Below are 19,212 nucleotides of genomic sequence, written 5' to 3' on the forward strand. Positions count from 1 at the left end.
TTTAATTCCATTCGCAATCAGCTCACTAGCTGTCGTTTTCTTCGCATTTCAAAATGGACTCTCTTCTGCAAAACTACAACAGTGACGACGACCAGGAAGATAAAACGGATTTGTCCCCGGAAAGGGTAAGTATTTTGGACCAAAATAGTGTTAAATGCTCCGGGAGCAATTTTGCTATCTATGGAACGTTTTGGTTGAACGCTGGTTCGGTTTTTTCAAGCGCTGTGGCTCATTTTAGTTTACGCATTCGTGGGAAAGGGCTTGGCGTAGCGCTACTTCCCTAAAAGGAAGAAAACGTTACCGGATGGTGAAAAATCGATACTCTTGTCAGAAGTAAAGATTATAGTGCACCGAGTTGAGAAATGGTTAACAGTCACTGTTCATAATATTATTGTGCTAATACCAGGATAAGGTTTTTGCACGCGTAATCTATAAAAACGTCTATGCAATCAGGAATCAATATATTGGCTTAAATGGCACGTTCCCCGTATGTAGTCGGGGATTTGTGCCTTGATTGCAACAATGTTACATCCGCCGTTCAACCAATCAAGTCCCCTAGTTTCATTAATAAGGGCACAAATTAAATTGATGCACATCTTCGCTAATTTATTTTATTAGATAAATGGATAAATTATGTTCGAATGCGCCACCGCAAATGTTGCCCCGCTTCGAATTTTCCCAGTTCTGATTCAAAATGTAAAGTTATAGGATATCAAAATCAGAATTAGGATTACAAAGTTAGTGATGTTCGATTTTAGGCATGATAACGCCTTAAGATATTCTAGAAGCGTGAAATTCATATGCTGATTATAGCCGAGTTTCACACAGTATTTAGATGTCGAAGTAAATAAGTTCACGTTTAAAGGACCTGTTTGCTCGGTTCATGACTGCCAGCTAATTGGGTGCATTTTCGTGAACACCATTTCAATCGTCGATGTTGTTACAGTGCCACATAATAATACAATTTGCTGTTTGCCTATATATCTTGAATAGTCGACCCTTCCTTTAGGATACCACACCGCTGACCACCAGCAGCTCTAAATCAACATCAACGACTGTCCGGAAAGCGCCGTCATCATCGCAGGAAGCTCGTGAAGAGAAAAAGCAAAAACGGACGTTTGAAGATGATCATGATAAATCCAAAAAATTGAACATTCAAGGCAAAAAGTCTACTGACGCTAGTCTAAACAAGAAGAGCTCGAAAGATGTCAGCAAGGATAAAACCAGCAAGAAGCGCACCAAAAAGGTAAATATCTACAAACTTTCAGATACTTCATATGAGGTTCGATTTTTGGGAATTGTTTGTCTCTGCTTTAACTATTGTACCCATTTCCTCGTGGTCATGATTGCTGTAACCCATTCAATTGCAGCAATCAATGGCAAATTCAAGGAAACTAGAGCTTCATGAACATACTCCCTTTTAACAAAAAATAAATACCCCCCACATAAATCCCTTGTTCGATTGCCAATTACCTAGAATAATCTGACACTTGTTATGTCGTTCAAAGAACCATTTTTATTATGATAAATTCAAACCAAGTGATAGTATGTGTACCGTAAAGAAACCCCAGAGTTCCACACACCGCAGCCGCACCGCGCAACAAACCGCAATTTGGTGAAGGACCAATACACTCTAATCACGATGCATCAAGGATGAGTGCTACTATTTTAGACCTGTTTGATTCCTGCATCCGCACATATGATGAATGGGTAATTTATCTATTATATAAGGTTTCCTCACTGTGATCGTTGCGTAAGTATATATAATTTGAGGGGATTGTTTTATGGTGAAAAGGTGTGCAAAATTGGTTGCACTGTTAATACAATCGAGAAGATACTGAAAGCGATTTGAAGTTTGTTAGGCGAAGGCACTGGATAGATAGAGTTTGAATATATCAAGGGTTATATGTTATTAGGGGTTATCCATATACTACGTGGATGATCTGGTGGAGGGTTGAAGGAACAAAATAATCCACACTTCTCTGTGGAAGGAGGGGGGGGGGGAGGTTAACAAAAAACCAGCCCGGGGACAACTTGACAGCTCCCATATATTGAACTCATAAGTAAATTTTGTGGTGATTTGGTGATGTCATGGCGGCTCGAATGGAACAAAATTTAAAAAAGGCGCATCCCATCTATTATTTTCTATAGCTGTAAAAAATGAACAATTTAAGCATTTCTATCACCAAATTTATTTCGCTGTTCAAATTAAACACTGTCCTTACCTTAACAGAAACATAGATTCCATTTTGGATCTAAAAATCTAAGCAAAATAAATCGATTTTCAGAAATACAAGAAGATGGCTTTCAAAATCGAGCCACTTCCACTTATATTGAAATTTCCGAAAATCTTCGAGATCGAAACAACATGAAATCCTTCGGTAGACGTCGTTCAATTAGTTTTCTGTCGGGCTGGAGCTGAGTAATATGCGAAATGAATTCTGAAGGAATCCGTACCAAAACAATCGCAAAATCTTTTGGACAGAATTATTGCAAAAGTCGAATAAAACTCTGGTAAGAGTCGAACATAATTGTATATGGGGCCGTACACAAATGACGTAGCTTTTTTCGGCGATTTTTGACCCCTCCCTCCCCCCTCGTTGCATTTGGTCACAAAATTCTAACCTCCCCCTCGTCCCATGCAAAGCGCCCGGGTGATGAAAAAAAATTACATGGTTTTCAATTATTTTAAATACATGTCCTTTCAAACTGTTTGACGACTTTTATCAACATTTTCATTATAACAGCAAATTTCGTGCAAAATCAGCCCATTTCATCACAAATATAGTGTTGATTGTTTTGTTTGGAATTTTATATGTCAAGGGTAGCATAAAGAGAAGTTCTCTCAGTTCACAATCCTGCGGCTGCCAATGATTCTAAGAAGCATACGTTCATCTAAATTACTAAATTTTGTTTGGTTGAATCCGAAGTGAAAATTTAATTCAGCTTCCAAACTAAGTCTAATAGTTAGCAACATTAACTAACTAATGTAGCAAGTTAAATCCGCATACAAAATCTTTTCGTATTTTTGTGAACTTGTAATTCCGCGAACCGTAAATTTTACCTCATGAAAAACCGCATCAAAAGTAACTTGTTTGAATTTAAATTTATTTCTCTTGGGAATAATGGTGGATCATTAAATTGTTTCCTCTAAACAATGGGTTTTAAACCTAATGCTACGTCGCACAACTTCTGACCCTACCCTCCCCCTCGTCACACTTCGTCACAAATTTGGAATAACCTCCCTACCCCCCCCAAATGCTACGTTATTTATGCATGGCCCCTATTCCTGGCAGCATTCTAAAACCGGGCACTACCGGTTTGCTGCCAGAATTCTGGTAAAAGCGCACAAATTCTATCCAAAACCAGTTTTGCTAACTGTGTAGAAAATCCTACATATTTCGTTTATATTCCCAATCAAAATTCTAGAGTTCTTGACGTTCTTAATTAATTTGAAACAAGATGTCATATGTTCACGAATTTTAGGCTTGGCGATTTACTTTCATTGGCCAAAATGATTTTCATTCATATTTTTCGGGCAAAAAGCACAAATGATTTACCGATTACACACTTCACACAACAATAAAACAAACAAAACAGTTAAATTATTAATAAGATTTATGTACCTTGCTGACAGTTTCCAGTTAGGGAAAAAAATATTCTCTAATAATTGTTTTCTATATCCACATTTTGGAATACGCTTTTTCTAAATGTTGTTCTTGCTGCATTGACGGCGTTCATAACACACGTAACGAAACACGCTTTTCTCTTGAAACTATTTCGTTTCGTTGTTCGTGGTACTCGTACGGAAAAGGCATACTAGCGCCACCATCAAATTAGTGGTACATATATGAAACAAGCACTATCTGTCAAGTTGTCCCCGGGCTGCAAAAAACCGATTAAAGTTTTGCTCCAAGAAATACTTGATTCAATCTTCTATACCGTTTTTAAATCACAGTATTTGTTTTGTACGCATGTTTAAGTTATAGCACATTCAAGAGCTCATAGTGCATTGCAATTTTGTGTTATAATGAATGAAAAATCTGTCGTTTAGACATTCAAAGTTTGCAAATTTGATAAAAAAAAAATTGAGATATTTGAACAACTAATGAAACCTATGCAATCCTATGGACAAAGTTTGAACGCAGTGCAACACATTGGGAATCCGTTTTTGTTCTAAAATTGGAAACCCTTATGAAATTGACAAAAAACAGAAAATGTACTCGTGGACAAAAAGCAGAGAACCCATCGCCACATGTGGATCGACGTCAGTAACATCCTGATATTCATAGCTAAGTTCAATGCACAGGACACAGACTACAAATTGGACGGCGACTTTGGGATGACAGGCTTACTGTTCTACTCCCGGAGTAGGGAAAGATTACTTAAAATGGCGTGTGGGCCGTACTGCCTCCGTCCCGCTAATATATTGGCAGGTCACCGAGCACGTTCAAAACTCATCACCATTTAGTAGGTGGTACTAGGTTCGGATGAATCATTTCCGATTTTACCCCGATCCGGTTCTGAGCACTACTCCCTACGAAGGATAGTGTCAACCCTAGCAATGCCTCCCTGCTTGCATAGATAACCATGGGATTACAGGAGGCGACTATGCACAACGAGCGGAAATAGCGATGTGGAGTTGGAACACAGTAAAATGAAAGAAAAAGCAAGGCAGCGTCTGGTTGAAAATACCAAGCTTATCGAATAAAATAATATCTAAATAACTGGAGGGCGAGCTGCACAACAAGTAATGTGCACAAGGGCATAAAGACACTAGACTCGAATATACAAGGAAACCTCCGATTGGTCGCCAAGGGACGGAGAAATCGGGAGCAGAAAGCGGAGTGAACCGAAAATAAGGTGTCGGTGGCCAAGATGTCCTTGGAAATAAAAAAAAACAGCAGCACCACCAAAAATGAGGGAGATCTACGAGGCAATAGAAAAGCTTCAGGGAACGGAAACCGTGTCCCTCTACGCCGAAGAGATCAAGAGCTTCACCAGGTGATGCGAGTCTAAGGGGTTCCAAAAAACATGAAGGCTTCCAGCACCGTGGTACGTGTAGCGAAAGAAGCAGCTGCTAACGTGGGTTAAACAATCAACCTCTTCAAGGGACGAAACAAAGGTGAAGCACTCGTAGTCAAAGCTATTCGAGCGGCACTCAAAGAGCTGGGCTCAGACGTTAATAAATTCAGGAGAACCCGCACCGAAAAGATGATCCTGGAAGTTAACAAGGGTGCGAAATCAAACAGCTCTGCTTATAAAGAACTCACCTAGAAAGCCATGGGCAACGCGGTGGAAGTGAGAGCCTTGTTCCCGGAGGCATCCATCCAATGTAAGGACCTGGATGAAGTATCCTCGGAAGAGGAGCTAAGAGAAGCTCTGACACAACAGATGCGAGCTTGGAGAAGTGCAGATGACGATCCGAATGAGAAAGGAACCTTTCGGCATGCAAGCGGCTTTCAGTCGAGACAGCTAACACGACACTAAAAACCGGGAAGATCAAAGTTGGTTGGTCTGTACGGTATGTCCAGAACCTGATTCCAGTCTTTTTTTACAATGGAGAATGCAATGTACGCACTGACGCAGCACACGTGCTTAGTAGATGCCAAACTACCACACGGAGTGTACTGGAGTGTCGGGCTCCACCATAAACAAGGTAATACCGACTAAACTCCATTGGGCTCCGCCATTGTTCTCCCCAGGGACTACCTCTCGGTATTACTTCTGGGGGGATGGCTGTACTTGATGTACTCACTCACTCTCGCTCACGCGTTCATACATCCTGTATGAGGCTTACTTGGGTCTAGCTCTGTCACGCCCTGATTCACTCTCTAACACTCCACATGAGGCTTACTTTTGTGCTCATCTTTTTCGTTCCTTGCGAGGCTGACTTGTGTGCTCGCCTTTTTCATTCCTTGCTAGGTTTATTTTTGTGCTAGCCTCTAACATACCATGTGAGGCTGACTTGGATGCTCACCCTATCACCTGGTTCACTCTCAATCGTACCACTCTATTACACCTCTGTCGCTCCCCCTGGCATCCCTTGTGGGACATTTTTCTTAGGCCCCACTTCTGGCATACCATGTGAGGCTTACTTGGGTGCTCACCCTTTCTCTCCTCTGCCACGCCACGAGGCATCGATAGCTAAGTTCCAACATACTACGCTACGACCCTCCCATCCTGGCATGAGGCAGTCCATATATACGCCTATTCACTCACTCTTCTCCCTTGCTTCGGTGTGGCTGGGGTTACCCCTTACGCGGTTGCCAGTCGCTGCGCCAAACCTACCTCAGCACGAACAGACCATTCACTCACTTTTCACTAGTTAGTCGTGACCGTTTTCTGTTGCTCGGTGCGACAGATTCTCTATAGCCTGCAGGCAATCTGAGTGGTTGCAGTCGAGATTGCGTTCCACTTCTCCACCGCTTAACACATCCTCTGGATAAGGGTATCAGGGGTTGTGTCCCGGTCGCAGACGTCTAGCATTGCTCTTCTTTTGACGTCGAGACGAGGACATACGAACAGCATGTGCTTTGCAGTTTCGTCAACGCTTGAGCAGTCAGGGCAGACGGGGGCCTCCGCGTGCCCAAACCTGTGGAGGTACTGTCGGAAGCAACCATGGCCTGACTGGAATTGTGTCAGATGGAAGTGAACATCCCCATGGGGTCTTCCCACCCAGTTCGATATGTTAGGTATCAGCTGGTGGGTCCATCTACCTTTCAAGAAGTTATCCCACACGCGCTGCCATCTGGCGACCGAAGCCACCCTGGTACGCTCGCGGACTCCTCTAGTGCCACGCAGCTCAAAACACTCCTCGTCTTCCCGGATAACTAGCCCAATTGGCATCATGCTCGCTATCACGCAGGATGCATCGTGTGATACCGTGCGGTAGGCAGATATCACTCTGAGACACATCAAGCGGTAGATGCTCTTCAGTTTCCGAACTGGTTATTCCCAGCGAGACGAATTGAATGTGTATCAACACATTTGAAGTACTGGCTCCTTATGTCTTCTACATAGCTCCGCTTATGTCGCTAACATTACCCACCCATCTTTTTATTCTATTATATCAGTAAGACAAATTATTGGTAAACAAACCAGTGGCGTAGTAAGAAAATTTTTCGGTGTGTCTTTTAGAGAGCAGGTGTTGGGTAGCCACCCGACCCACTAATACAACTACTTTTGCACGGAACCTGATTCCTACCCGGCATTACCGTACGCCATTACTTCAGGAAGAGGTTTTTTTTATGTGCACAGCACACACTCCTATCCAACTACTTAGTAGTTAGTTCTTTCAGTAGGGTTGCAGCACCCATCCTCGACACACTATCAGATTTCGACCATCCACGCAACATTATGGTAGTATGAAAGCTAGTTGTGTGTCGAGAATTAGAGCTCTTCCCCTGCGAGGACAATCTGGACGGCAAACTTCAGACTGTCTAATTTACTGAGCCTCTCGGTTCCCCTGTGCCATTGAATACCATTTCCTCGTTGAGCTGCCGACTTGTTCGCAAACTACTCGGTCTAGTCCCTGACGATGGATCTAGTCTACTCCGACGAAGAGTTCACGTCACGGTCTACTCAGTCTAGTTCCCAGCAGTGAATCTAGCTTACGCTGACGGAGAGTTCCCTGGCGAAAGAAGTTCTCCCAATACCGATTCTTCTTTGGTTTTCGCTATATTTCTATCGGAATAACCGGTGGGGTGTCATGGTCGGTCTGGTGATTGCGGATGGAGTGTGGGGTCCGGTTCGCTGGCGTTTCGACGACCCATACTCGGTGCTCTGTTGCAGTTTACTCGACTAGTCCACGGCGGTGGATCTAGCTTATTCCTGCGGAGAGTTCCCTGGCGATGATTGCTCTCCCGAAACCGTTGCTCGACGTTCATCACGCCTCGTACATTCGAAGACCACATGCTCCGGGCACAATGATGACGTTGTGTACCCGAACTGATGAAGATACTTTCTGAAGCAGCCATGGCCCGACAGGAGCTGTTTCAGGTTGGAAGGTCATCTCTCCGTGCTTTCTATTGACTTATGTTGAAAGGTTTGGGATGAGCAGGTAGGTCCACTTTCCTTTCTCCGTATTGTTCCATTCATGCTGCCACGTCACCATCGAATCGATTCTCATCATCTTCCTCGCGTTTCTGGCGTTTCATTGATTGTAGCACTTGATATCCTCCTCCGCCAGGGTGATGCAGATGGGGATCATCTCGGCGATAACGCATACTGCCTTCGAAGATATTATTCTGTACGCAATCGCAAGTCGTACAACCACCAACCGGAACGTCCTGTTCAGTTTTTCGCGGTTCCGCTTGGTTTTCAGCGCCGCACCCCAGGCAGGAACCTTATATCCCAGTTTCGATGACAAAACCCTAGATAACAGATCGACTTTTTGCAGGTGGTTTCCAAGTGATTGTTAAAGCTTAACCAGTCGTCGATTATTACTCCCAATTGCTTCAGTGTACGCTTCGATGCAATCACGTACCCTTCGACGATGATGTGTATCCGCTGAGCCGCTTTGCAGTTGCTGACCTACAACACATCCGTCTTGTAGTGAACTATTTGCAGCTTGACCCCGTCCATCCAGCTCTCGATCGCGTCTACTATCTTCGTCACCGACACTTCCATTTTTCCAAGTGTCTCACTCATCACCGTTAGTGACACGTCATCCGCGAAACGTACGATTTTCGTTTTCCCGGGCAGTGTTAAGACCCTATCGTACTTCCCGTTCCAAAGAGTTGGACCGAGAATGGAGCCCTGAGGAACACCCGCTGTGACTCGCATTGACTTCTGCCCTTTGTTCGTCTTGTCCAGCAGTACTTTACTCTGGAAGTAGCTCTTCAGGATCTGGCTCATCTTCTGTGCAGCGCTGCGGCATTGGTCCATACGATGCTGGATGGCCCGGCAACTTCCCTGAGCAACACCAGCTTCTGTACCTTCCACATTTCAGGGAAATTGCCATCATCTAAACACTTCTGCAGTAGCATCCTAAACATGTCGGATATGCCAGGATCGCAGCTTTCAGCGCCACGTTTGGTATTCCATCCGGACCGAGGGCTTTTTTTTTATTTTAGTCGCATCGACGCTTCTTTGAGCTCGTCGTTAGTCGCTTGCCATTAGGCTGTGTTTGCTCCTTTTTCTTCGCAGTACGGTGTCGGTAACCAGCTAGTTGGATCGTGTTTCGGGAAGAGACCCTCAACGATTATCTTTAGCTTACCCGGGCATATTTCAGCTGGTGTCCACGGGCCCTCATCTTCGTCACGAGGACTCAGGGATTGGCGCCTACATCTCAGCACAGCTCCCTAAGGCAAACCGGCTTGCTAAGCTTGATATCCCGTTTTAAAGCGGTCCTAGTTTATCAATGCGTCGCTTGCGCTCCTCTCTCACTCGGAGCTCGCCTTCTGGCTCTGAGACAAGCAGCATGTAACGTAATTGATCTACTCATTTTATTAGTAAGCTGGACGCCGTGTGCTGCGTGGTTCTAGTTTGCGCAGCATTGTGACGTCACAAGGCGTCACAATCCTTCTTGTAAAATCAGCCGCATCAACGTACTTTATTCCGCTGTTCACCGACGTGACTCAACAAAGAGGTTTTTGTTAAAGACTTTCGTCTTCCACTTTACCTTGCGGGTCGTACTTCTCCGTGCTACAGCCGAGTTCCATAGGCCGATGCGGTAGCGAATCGCCTGGTGGTAGCTATGGGGATACATCTCGCACGCTCTCCAGTTCATGTTCGCCGTTAGTCAAGGACTACAGAATGTGGCGAAATTTCTCTCAGTACCGATGTCCGTTTCGTGAACCAAAAAGCTCCCAGTTTTGTCACGATACCAGGATCCATTTATCTCACCGTTTCGCCGCGATTTACTCATTGTAGTCCTCGGTGGTAGACCTAGCCTCGTCAACGAGCCGACCCGTAGTTGTTGAGGTCTGCCGCCAATTTTCACTACAAGGAAATATTCTCACAAGATAACTTTTGCATATGTTGAACATATTGAATTTTTTCAAAATATTTCGGGGGGTCTGCTACCCCCCCTCTACTACTTCGCCACTGAAACCAACCCAATGTTTCTTTTAAATATACTGCGAAAAAATCCAAAGCGACGCAGCCGCATAAGTAACAACTTACCCCGGCTCCAAACGCCAGTAAAACAAACAGTAGCCTATTTCGATCGAACCAGATTAGTTCGTAAACTAAACTTTCTGAACATTAAAATAGTTATACCAAAGGACCGTCAATAGTAGCATAGCTTAAAATTATGCCAAATGACCTTACTTCTCGCTAAGTCTGAAATAATGCTCTTTCCTGCCGATTCGAGAATTGTAACCAATGACCTTCAGTGTCATCACTTCTTAAAATTATGTCAAATGTTCGTTAGACCAAATGACTTTCACTTTACAAAGCAACTTTTTTGTGCATAAGGTCACAATACCTAACATAAAAGTTTGGTTTTTTAGTGTTTCGGCTTCTCCTCGTCAGTAACTAACACCAACTTAATGCTAGTTAGATAAGTTGAAACTAGCATCAGTCAAGTGATGTTTCGGTTGTAAGCGCAGAAGTTCATGTTTGGTGTGGATGAATATTGATCTGAAACCGGCTGTTAGAATGAGACCCAGACGCCTGGTACTATGCGAACGAAAAAAATATTGTCTGGCATTTTATATCTATCTATCGATCTATCTATCCATATATAAAAGAGTTAATGTTTGTATGTACGTGATTTATGGACTCCCACGTTCCACATACGTAGCAGACATTTGTTATGGAGCGTGTTTGTGTGATATTGGTTGGGAATTATCTACCCGCCAGATGGCGCTCCCGAACAAATCGTGTTTTACTCCTATTTGATTGAAAGTCGCAACAAACGCGCGACGGGTATTCGCTAGTATACTATAAAATATACTTTAGGCTACGAAATTGGCGTAAAAGATGGAAATCAAACAAATCAGTTTGATTATTGGTATGAAATTCTTTAATTATAATTTTTTTATCCCTTTATGGGCACCAAGGGCCCAGGGTGGTGGCTAGCGGATTCCATACATTGTTGAACTGACGGACGAGGCTATGGTGCCTTGAACACAGGCAACGCAGATCCAAGGCCATCATTGAAATGATAAGTTCTGCATTTGAGATGTACTTCCCCCGGTTGCCAGACGAAAACCTGTAATTATTGCGTGTGAAATTGTATGTAAAGTTTAATTATAAATCCTGTGGTGGTGTGTGCGTGGAATGTGTGAGTTTTAGCGTTGGAGTCCAGGGGTTTATACCTGTCTGTTTGCGTGGATAGTGTGATCGCGAAAGGCTCGAGCTTTTGTATGTTAACGTGTTTGTCGCTTGCGCTAGTGTGTGTGAAACTTCTCGTGCATAAATTCGATGTTATAATCGTGTGACCATTCGCATGTATTCTTGAATGATTGTGCGCTGAACGTGAGTCTGATGCTAGAAGATCAGATGCTAGGAGTCAGTTTCCCCATATCACTAGAGTTCCCGGTCATGTCGCCGTCGAAGGTTTTGTCAAGTGAGTATGAGCGTCATTGTTTGATTGGTCCAACCGAGGGTAGACTTCCGGACACGACCGATTCATGATTCATGGTGGGTTTGCTTGAATATGTGTAGATGATTGCAATTGCATGTTCGCGTTTGGCCAGGTTTGTGTTATCGCGAAGGAACGATCGTTTGTACGTTTGGAATGGGGGAGATTGTGAGTGTATATGAGAGAAAATGCAATTAATTGTGTTAGTGAGTGTTAGTATGAATCTAATTTAGGATATAGTAATAAAAGGGTTCATAACATGCCGAATAAAGAAATAAGATGCAAAGCGATTAACTAGAAGTGTATAAATTGACCGATATTATTTTTGGAATACATCAGTAGTGGAAAAGCAAACTAATAGAACTACAACAAAAACAGGATTTTATCATGCTATGCTGTCCGGGAATGGATGATCCACGTGCGTCGGTTAACTAATTACACATCAATTTACCATTCCAAGCTTCTTGAATGAATAGAGTCGAATGTACATATTGAACACTGGATTTACCAACTATTCTATCTTTTGCGCCTGTTCTGCATCTATTTCCTGATCTAGCTGTCACAAATTCTCAGACGAACACACACAGATAGACAAACGACTAGCATGTAACCATTGTACACTAGTACTAAAAACTAACTAATAGATTTCGACTTCTACATTTCTTTATTTATTTTCTTGACCTGTGCACGATGACGAAGCTGACCAATAAATCGATGCGCAATGACCCCCATTGCGAGGTGTGCCCACAAACATTACCATTAAGCTGTTGACCAATGTTTGCAAACACAGCCCATAGAAAAGGCCAATCCACGGCGATCCACCAGCCTGCCTCGCCAATGTGCACAGGCTGTTGGCTGACTGTTATTTTGGGCTGGTGCGGTGTATGGAAAAACATAAAAAAGGCACATAAGCCCTCTCAGTCTCCTCGATACACCACTATCGAGGCGTTCTGCAGTAACCTTCTTAAAGCAGTTGTCTGTCAGGTGCTGCTTGAAGATGTTTGCAATACCGCTAAACCCGTCAATCTAGGGGAGTGATATGAAATTCTTTAATTATAATTACGGAATAATAAAACTAGTTAAAACATTGTTATACAACTAATTAAACTAGTGCATTAACATTTTATATTGGCGTAGATTTCGGTACGGATTTTCTCCAAAAATAGAGCGGCTAGAAAAGAGGCAACACTACAAGTAAACCACTTTATTGACCAAACACCACTGGAAGAAAGTGACCAATTAAAATGACGAATAAAGCTTCCTTCTATCAGAATTAGTTGGATTCAAAATATTCTGAAATATGTCATGGACTAAGTGTAAAATAAAGGACATACGAAGTAAAGTAAATAATGCATCACAAAACCAAATTAAGGACAAGACCTTTAAAATTAGAATGGTTGAAAACGCTATATAAACAAAATGTGCTGTATGCAGTACCTATCTAGTGAATCTAGGAAGAAAAGGATTCAGAATAAAATTTCGAAAATTATTTTTGAGTGTTCTTGGCAGAACAAATGCACAGACACACAATTCCAAACAAAAATTCTAAATCATATAGCTTGTATGGTTTTAGGTTCGTTTAGCTTAATACGTAAGTTTAGAAAATAGCGCGTTTATTTACAAAATTTAGAATGGCATTTGGTGAAGCCAACACAATGAACGAAAAATCGCTTTCAGTATCATAACTCCTAATTTCCAATCATCACTACAACAAATAGTTATATTCAAAAATATGCTACCTCTCGAATCAGGTTTCTAACCTACCGCCACATCGTTTGTATCATTACAGAAACGTTCGCATTCATCGTCTTCATCATCCGGCAGTGATTCTTCGTCTTCGTCATCCTCTTCATCGTCCTCTTCCGGAAGCGACTCTAGCAGCGACAGTGACAGCAGCAGTAGCAGTAGCAGCAGCAGCAGCAGTGTCAGCAGCTCCAAGGATCGCAAATCTCGAAAGAAATCGAAGAAAGCGCCCAGCAGCAAAGCGCATAGCACTACTGCTACTACTACGCAAAAAGGAGTTTCCGAGGTATCTACTTCGAAGCACAGCAGTGAAAAGGTAGCCAAACTGACGTCCCCTTCATCGTCCGATAGACGATCACCACCGATTAAAAAGCCGAAAACAAATGATGAGGTAACGACCGAAATGATCCATTTTCTTCATCGCCGAAAATCTGTCTATTTTTTCGATTTCAGAGCCCGGTTAGATCAAGTCGTAGCAGTGTCGATCACAAAAAAGGAAACGCAGATCGAGAGAAGCGTCGCGAACGAAGCATTTCTCGCGATCGCCACGAAGATAGCAAGCGTCACAGCGATAAAGGAAAAGATCGTCGTGATCGTGACTGGCGTGATAAGGAACACACCTCGTCGAAACGCGATCAGGAGGATAACCGTGACCGTGATCGACGAGATAAGTACTCCAGTCGTAGCAGCGGTGATAGACGCGACAAACATGACGACAGACGCGACAAACATGACCGCTATGAGAGGAAGGAACGTGACCGTAGCCGAGATAGAAAGGATAAACGCGATTACGACAAAGATCATCGCAGTAAAAGATCATCATCTCGAGACCGAAAGCAAAAATCGAGCGTTGAAAGAGGCAAGAAAAGATCCCACTCTAGAAGCAAATCTCCCGTTAAAAATAGTTTCTCTCCGAGCAAAATTCCCCCACAGATGGAAACAAAGCCGTCAACGTCAGCAATTGGATTCACTCCCGGCATAAAACCAACTCCAACCCCGCCAGCTTTTATCCCACCATTAATGGGAATTAATGTCGGGCCAGTAGATCTGCCGTCGAGGCCAAATGTGGCTGGCGGCGGTCTTTCGATAGAGGCAACTGCTGCTCTAACCCGTAGCACATTGATCCGAAATAACGTGAAGGCAGCCCAGTTGGATAAGATGGGCATCGATATACTGCAGCAGAGCAAGAAAGCCGTGGAAGCGGTTCCGTTGCCATCGTACTATAACCCAGGCGTTGTTAATCCTGTTCGATACGCCGACCAGGTACAGAAGCGAAAGTTACTCTGGAGTCACAAAACACCTGAGAGCAAGGATGTCACCACCAATATCAGCAAATGGGAGCAGGCAAAATTCTCGCAGGATAAGGATGGTAAAGTGGCATCCAAGTTTCTGCGTTTGATGGGCGTAAAAGATGGTCAGAAGGTGCCCGGTGAAGCCAATGCAAAACCTGGTAACAGCACGGGGGACAGTATTAACAAACAAGAAGAACTTTTCTCAACGATGGAACAACAGTACGAAGTGGCACGACAGGTAACTCACACGATGCGAGGCGTCGGACTTGGTTTCAGCTCTCAGCCACGTACCTTCTAGAACCAGGGTAATTATGATTGGATCCCGCAAAGCTGTCATTCAAAAGTAGCGTGTAGACTGTCTTAAGAATATATATATATATATCCAACTTATCTATTGAGCCCCAAAATAGTAATTTGCCAAAATTGCGAGAATCGAGCTGTACAGTCGGCAGTTTCAGAGTGAACTTGTGCTCTTCCTTAGCGATATCAAGGTTACGTTACTTCTCTGTTTAGCATGGAATGTTCAGATCAGCAAATGGGTATGTAGCATTCGTACCGAGCGAGTAAGTCAGGGATATGCTTCGAATAATTTTGCACTGAATACTTCACACACCATGCGGGTGTGTAATAATCAAGATTCAATAAATTGAATGAAAGAAAAACCGCAAAACTTCTTATTCGAAGTATCACAGTATTATTCCGTGTTTTAATTTACTTCATCAAGTCTTCTAGAAACAACAGGTAAGTGTATGCATACATATCAGCAATCAGTAGCGACTGGCTCAAATGGCATGTTCCCCGCGTTGACCGTAGGTTGCTGGCTTGGGGGCCATCCACTAATTACGTAAGGGCATATAGGGGGAGGTAGTGTTTGAAAAAATCCAATCCATGCGAACCACATCATCAAACACCTCAAAATGGACTATATGCATGTGATATCTATTTCTTTCTATAGCTAATATATTTATTTTCATTTACTCAATAGCATAGAAAATTTCTATTCTCTTACTTTATAGATCAATTTACTCTGTCTTAACATTATACATGCATACTAAAAATAACTACATCCATCTTTGCTTGTTTCTACTACTTTGTTTGACAATTCTCGGTGGTTTGTTTACGTGGGAGTTACGTGAGTACGAATGTAACATGAGCAGTGAGCACCCGTTGCACTCGCACTCACCTAACTGACAAAGTAAACAAACCACCGAGAATTCGTGTCGTCATCTTGTAGTAGTCAATTATCATCATGTCTAAATTGTATATAAATTATAGCTACACGGAAAAAATCTATTCATAAATTCATGAACAAAATCGTGACCAAGTTCCTGAAATTGTTAATAATAAACCTCGTTTTCATGAAACTGTTTTTCCAAAAAAATATTTCGCCCCGAATATATACATAGCGTTACATTCGAATGTTTGGTTGGGTTATTGGACATGTTTAGTTTTTGTTATGATTCTCGTTCATAATTTGGGAATACACAGCCGACTGTCAAACGAGGTTGCTGATTTCAGGAGCTTTTTCGTGATTTTTGTGTATACTCATCACGTTACCTTGCTATTTTATTCATGAGTTTACTATCGGATTTTTATGTCAGACTGGCGAGATTTATGTTTATGATTTCAGGATCTTAGTCACGAATTTCGTACTTTATATTCACGTTATTGTCATATTTTAGTCATGAATAGAGTGATTCATGTTCATGATCTAAGGATCTTAGCAGCGATTTTTGATATTTTTATCAGGAGTAATGATATTTATGTTCATGATTTCATGTTCGTGATATCTTAGTCACGAGTAGAGATTTATGTTTATTTATGTTTTTGATTTCAGGATCTTATGTCACGATTTTCGGAATTTCTGTTCGCGTTATCGTGTAATTTTTTCTAGAGCTCACTTTCGAATTTGACACGTGGAGTAATGTGACTCATGTTCATGATATCAGCAGTTTTATTCCGTGAACTATATCACGAACACGATTTGTGGTGCTCAATGCAATTTTCGTTTTCTGACAAGACATCACACTGAACCTTATCAAATGAATAACGATGTTCGAGGTTCTAATAATTTTCCTATATCTACTGTTTGTACATATTGCTGGTCACTAGCAGCTGGACATTTCATGAAACAGTGTATTAAACCAAAATGATTCCACCAATGATACCCCAAATTTTGTGAAATAATTCCCGTGAAAATTTCACAACCAAGATGCATGAAATTAAAAATGATTAAGAATATATTCTAAACATTACAAGCAGACGAACTAAATCGTAAATCATATACTAGGAATCATGAGCTAGGTCACGAATCCATGAATAATGTTTCATGAATTTGTGAAATATTTGACGAGCACGAATAGTCAGACGAGACTATTGTACTAGGAATCATGAACCAGTTCATGAACACATCGACAATATTGTATGATTTCGGAAACTATTTCACGATTACGAATGGTAAGTCGTGTCTATTATACTAGGTATTGATTGAATTCATGAATAAAATTCCAAATTTCTTAAAATAGTTCACGAGAAAATATCCAGAATGTTTTGATTTTGTGAACTAATGTTCCCAAATCTATGAATATCATCATGAGACAACCCTTGGATTTATGTAGAATGTTCATAAATATATGAACTAGTTCACGTTCAGGAAATCCATGTGGTAATGACATGGCGGAAACCGTGACTGAAGTTCACAAAATAAAAACAAATGTTTCACTAATAAAAGCGTCATGCGAGCGTTACTGAAGGTAAATTGAACATATTTATAAAACACATGCTTTTTGTTCATGGACCTGTAACGTAAAAATGTGATTGTTCTAGAATTCATGGCACGTTATTCGCGATCTTGGAAACAATTTTTTTTTCGTATATCCAATACCGATAATGTGCTTCGGTCGCTTTGGTAGTCGTTTCTGTCCCAACCCCGCCGCTTGCTTGAACTGCAGTCAACAACATAAAACATCCAACGACAACCCATGTATTATCACAAGCCCTTGCAGCAACTGTAGACAAGGTCACTCCACCCGTAGCAGGAAGTGTTTATCGAGGAAGAACAGATAACCAAGATCAAGATAAAATTCTCATCTTCACCAGCGTAGCTACAGGGAACACTAAGGACGACGAACGGGACATAATCATAGCACAGCTACAGAATGAGCTAGCGACTCTGAAGGAAAGCAAGTCCCAAAGTTCAAATGACAGTAGAGATTGGACATTTAACCAGCTGAAGGAATACTGTGCCAAGCTGTAAAAATAGCTGCAAGTGGCTACGGCAAATATAACGAAACTGCGACATGCCTTCTCCGAGCTCCATCTACATCTATCCACCCTAGGGAGAGCACCAACGAAAAACCCCTATGGGAACAAAAGCTTAGAAGGGCAAGGTTACCGAACCAACCTCCGCAACCGGAGCTCCTGCCGCCCGTCCAACCAACCAGAACCCAGTGGGTCAAGTCGCCAAAAAGTAAAGGACACCAGAAAAAGTGGCTCTGACAAATCCAGAAGCCCCAACTTCAAAACAACGTCCGATATGACCTTGCTGATACCCGAGCTTGACGCCATTATGTCATAACGCCACGCCCATGGAGGTTCTTGGCCTGACGTCAGACCAAGAACCTCCACCGACCGTTGACTCGGACTTTTCTCAGAGTAACACAACGCACACACGCTCAACCCAACAGACAACAAAAGCAACAACATTCAATAGCCGAAACCAAACAAACAATCCTCCCGCGTCGACCCCAACCGGGGACGTTCCGAGTTTTCCCGATACACCCCCGGCGGCTGTTGGCGTGGGCCCGAGTTTTACACAGGCATCCAATACTTACTAAACGTCACCTTGCCGCCCACCACCGCCCAAATATAAAAAACAAATGACATCGACCCCTTGTCGCAAGGACAACAGCGACACCAATCGTCGGCTCCGCAGTCCCAGCTCCGTCGCTGGCAGCTCGCATTCTGATCTTCCTCAGAATCCTATTGCATCAACACAGCTGAACAAATCGAGAAAAAATATACAACCTTCGGAGGCATACGAACCAAGTGAGGAGCAGCCTTTGGATACACAGGCCGTCAAAAGAGAAGGAACGCGGGAAATCGGCTAGACCCAACAAAGTGACCCAATGCACAGAAACCTTCCACCAAGGACGTTAATAACCTTACTAGAATGCTTGAACATAGTCTGGGATAGTGGGGACTTCCAAACGTGACGCGAGGCGCTGGTCATTTATATTCCCAAAAAAGAAGGGAAGAAAGAAGCCCAACGACTTCCGACCCATCAATTTGATTAACTGTGTAGCTAAAAAAGGACTAGAGACTAGCAAACTGGCGCCTTGGAACGTTTCTAGAGAAGGAAAACTACCTCGACCTCCGGCAGTTTGCCTTCAGAAAAGGACTCGGCTCAGGCCTCCATCTCGGTTCGTTTAGATAGGTAGTCGGTCAGGCATTCGAGGAAAACAAGCATGTTGATGTCGCGATCCTCGACCTTGCCAAGGCCTACAATATGGTCAGGCGAGAAGGTGTACTGCGGCAATTGCATCAATGGGGGATAAATGGGGAATGGAACAGAACCTTCCGAGTGTGCCTCGAGGGAAACAAATCTGATACCTTCTGGGAAGCCAAGGATCCGTGTTGGCGGTC

General features: G+C 42.8%; 1 protein-coding gene across 4 annotated transcripts; it reads left to right on the forward strand.

The window, feature by feature from the left end:
* LOC131683987 (arginine/serine-rich coiled-coil protein 2-like) lies at window positions 1-15,230 on the forward strand. 4 transcript variants are annotated; one of them, XM_058966424.1, is made up of 5 exons: window positions 15-125; window positions 994-1,246; window positions 1,563-1,710; window positions 13,323-13,667; window positions 13,730-15,230. In XM_058966424.1, the coding sequence occupies exons 2-5, from the start codon at window positions 1,206-1,208 to the stop codon at window positions 14,864-14,866; spliced, it is 1,671 nt and encodes a 556-aa protein (XP_058822407.1). In that variant the 5' UTR covers window positions 15-125; window positions 994-1,205; the 3' UTR covers window positions 14,867-15,230. The 4 variants fall into 4 exon arrangements, with proteins under 4 accessions (XP_058822406.1, XP_058822407.1, XP_058822408.1 ...); XM_058966425.1 differs by lacking the exon at window positions 15-125 and adding an exon at window positions 216-737; XM_058966423.1 differs by lacking the exon at window positions 1,563-1,710 and having other exon boundaries at window positions 1-125; window positions 1,010-1,246.
* The last annotated feature ends 3,982 nt before the right edge of the window (window positions 15,231-19,212 follow it).

This window comes from Topomyia yanbarensis, chromosome 2 (assembly GCF_030247195.1).
Source record: "Topomyia yanbarensis strain Yona2022 chromosome 2, ASM3024719v1, whole genome shotgun sequence".
NCBI classification, from domain to species: Eukaryota; Metazoa; Arthropoda; class Insecta; order Diptera; family Culicidae; genus Topomyia; species Topomyia yanbarensis.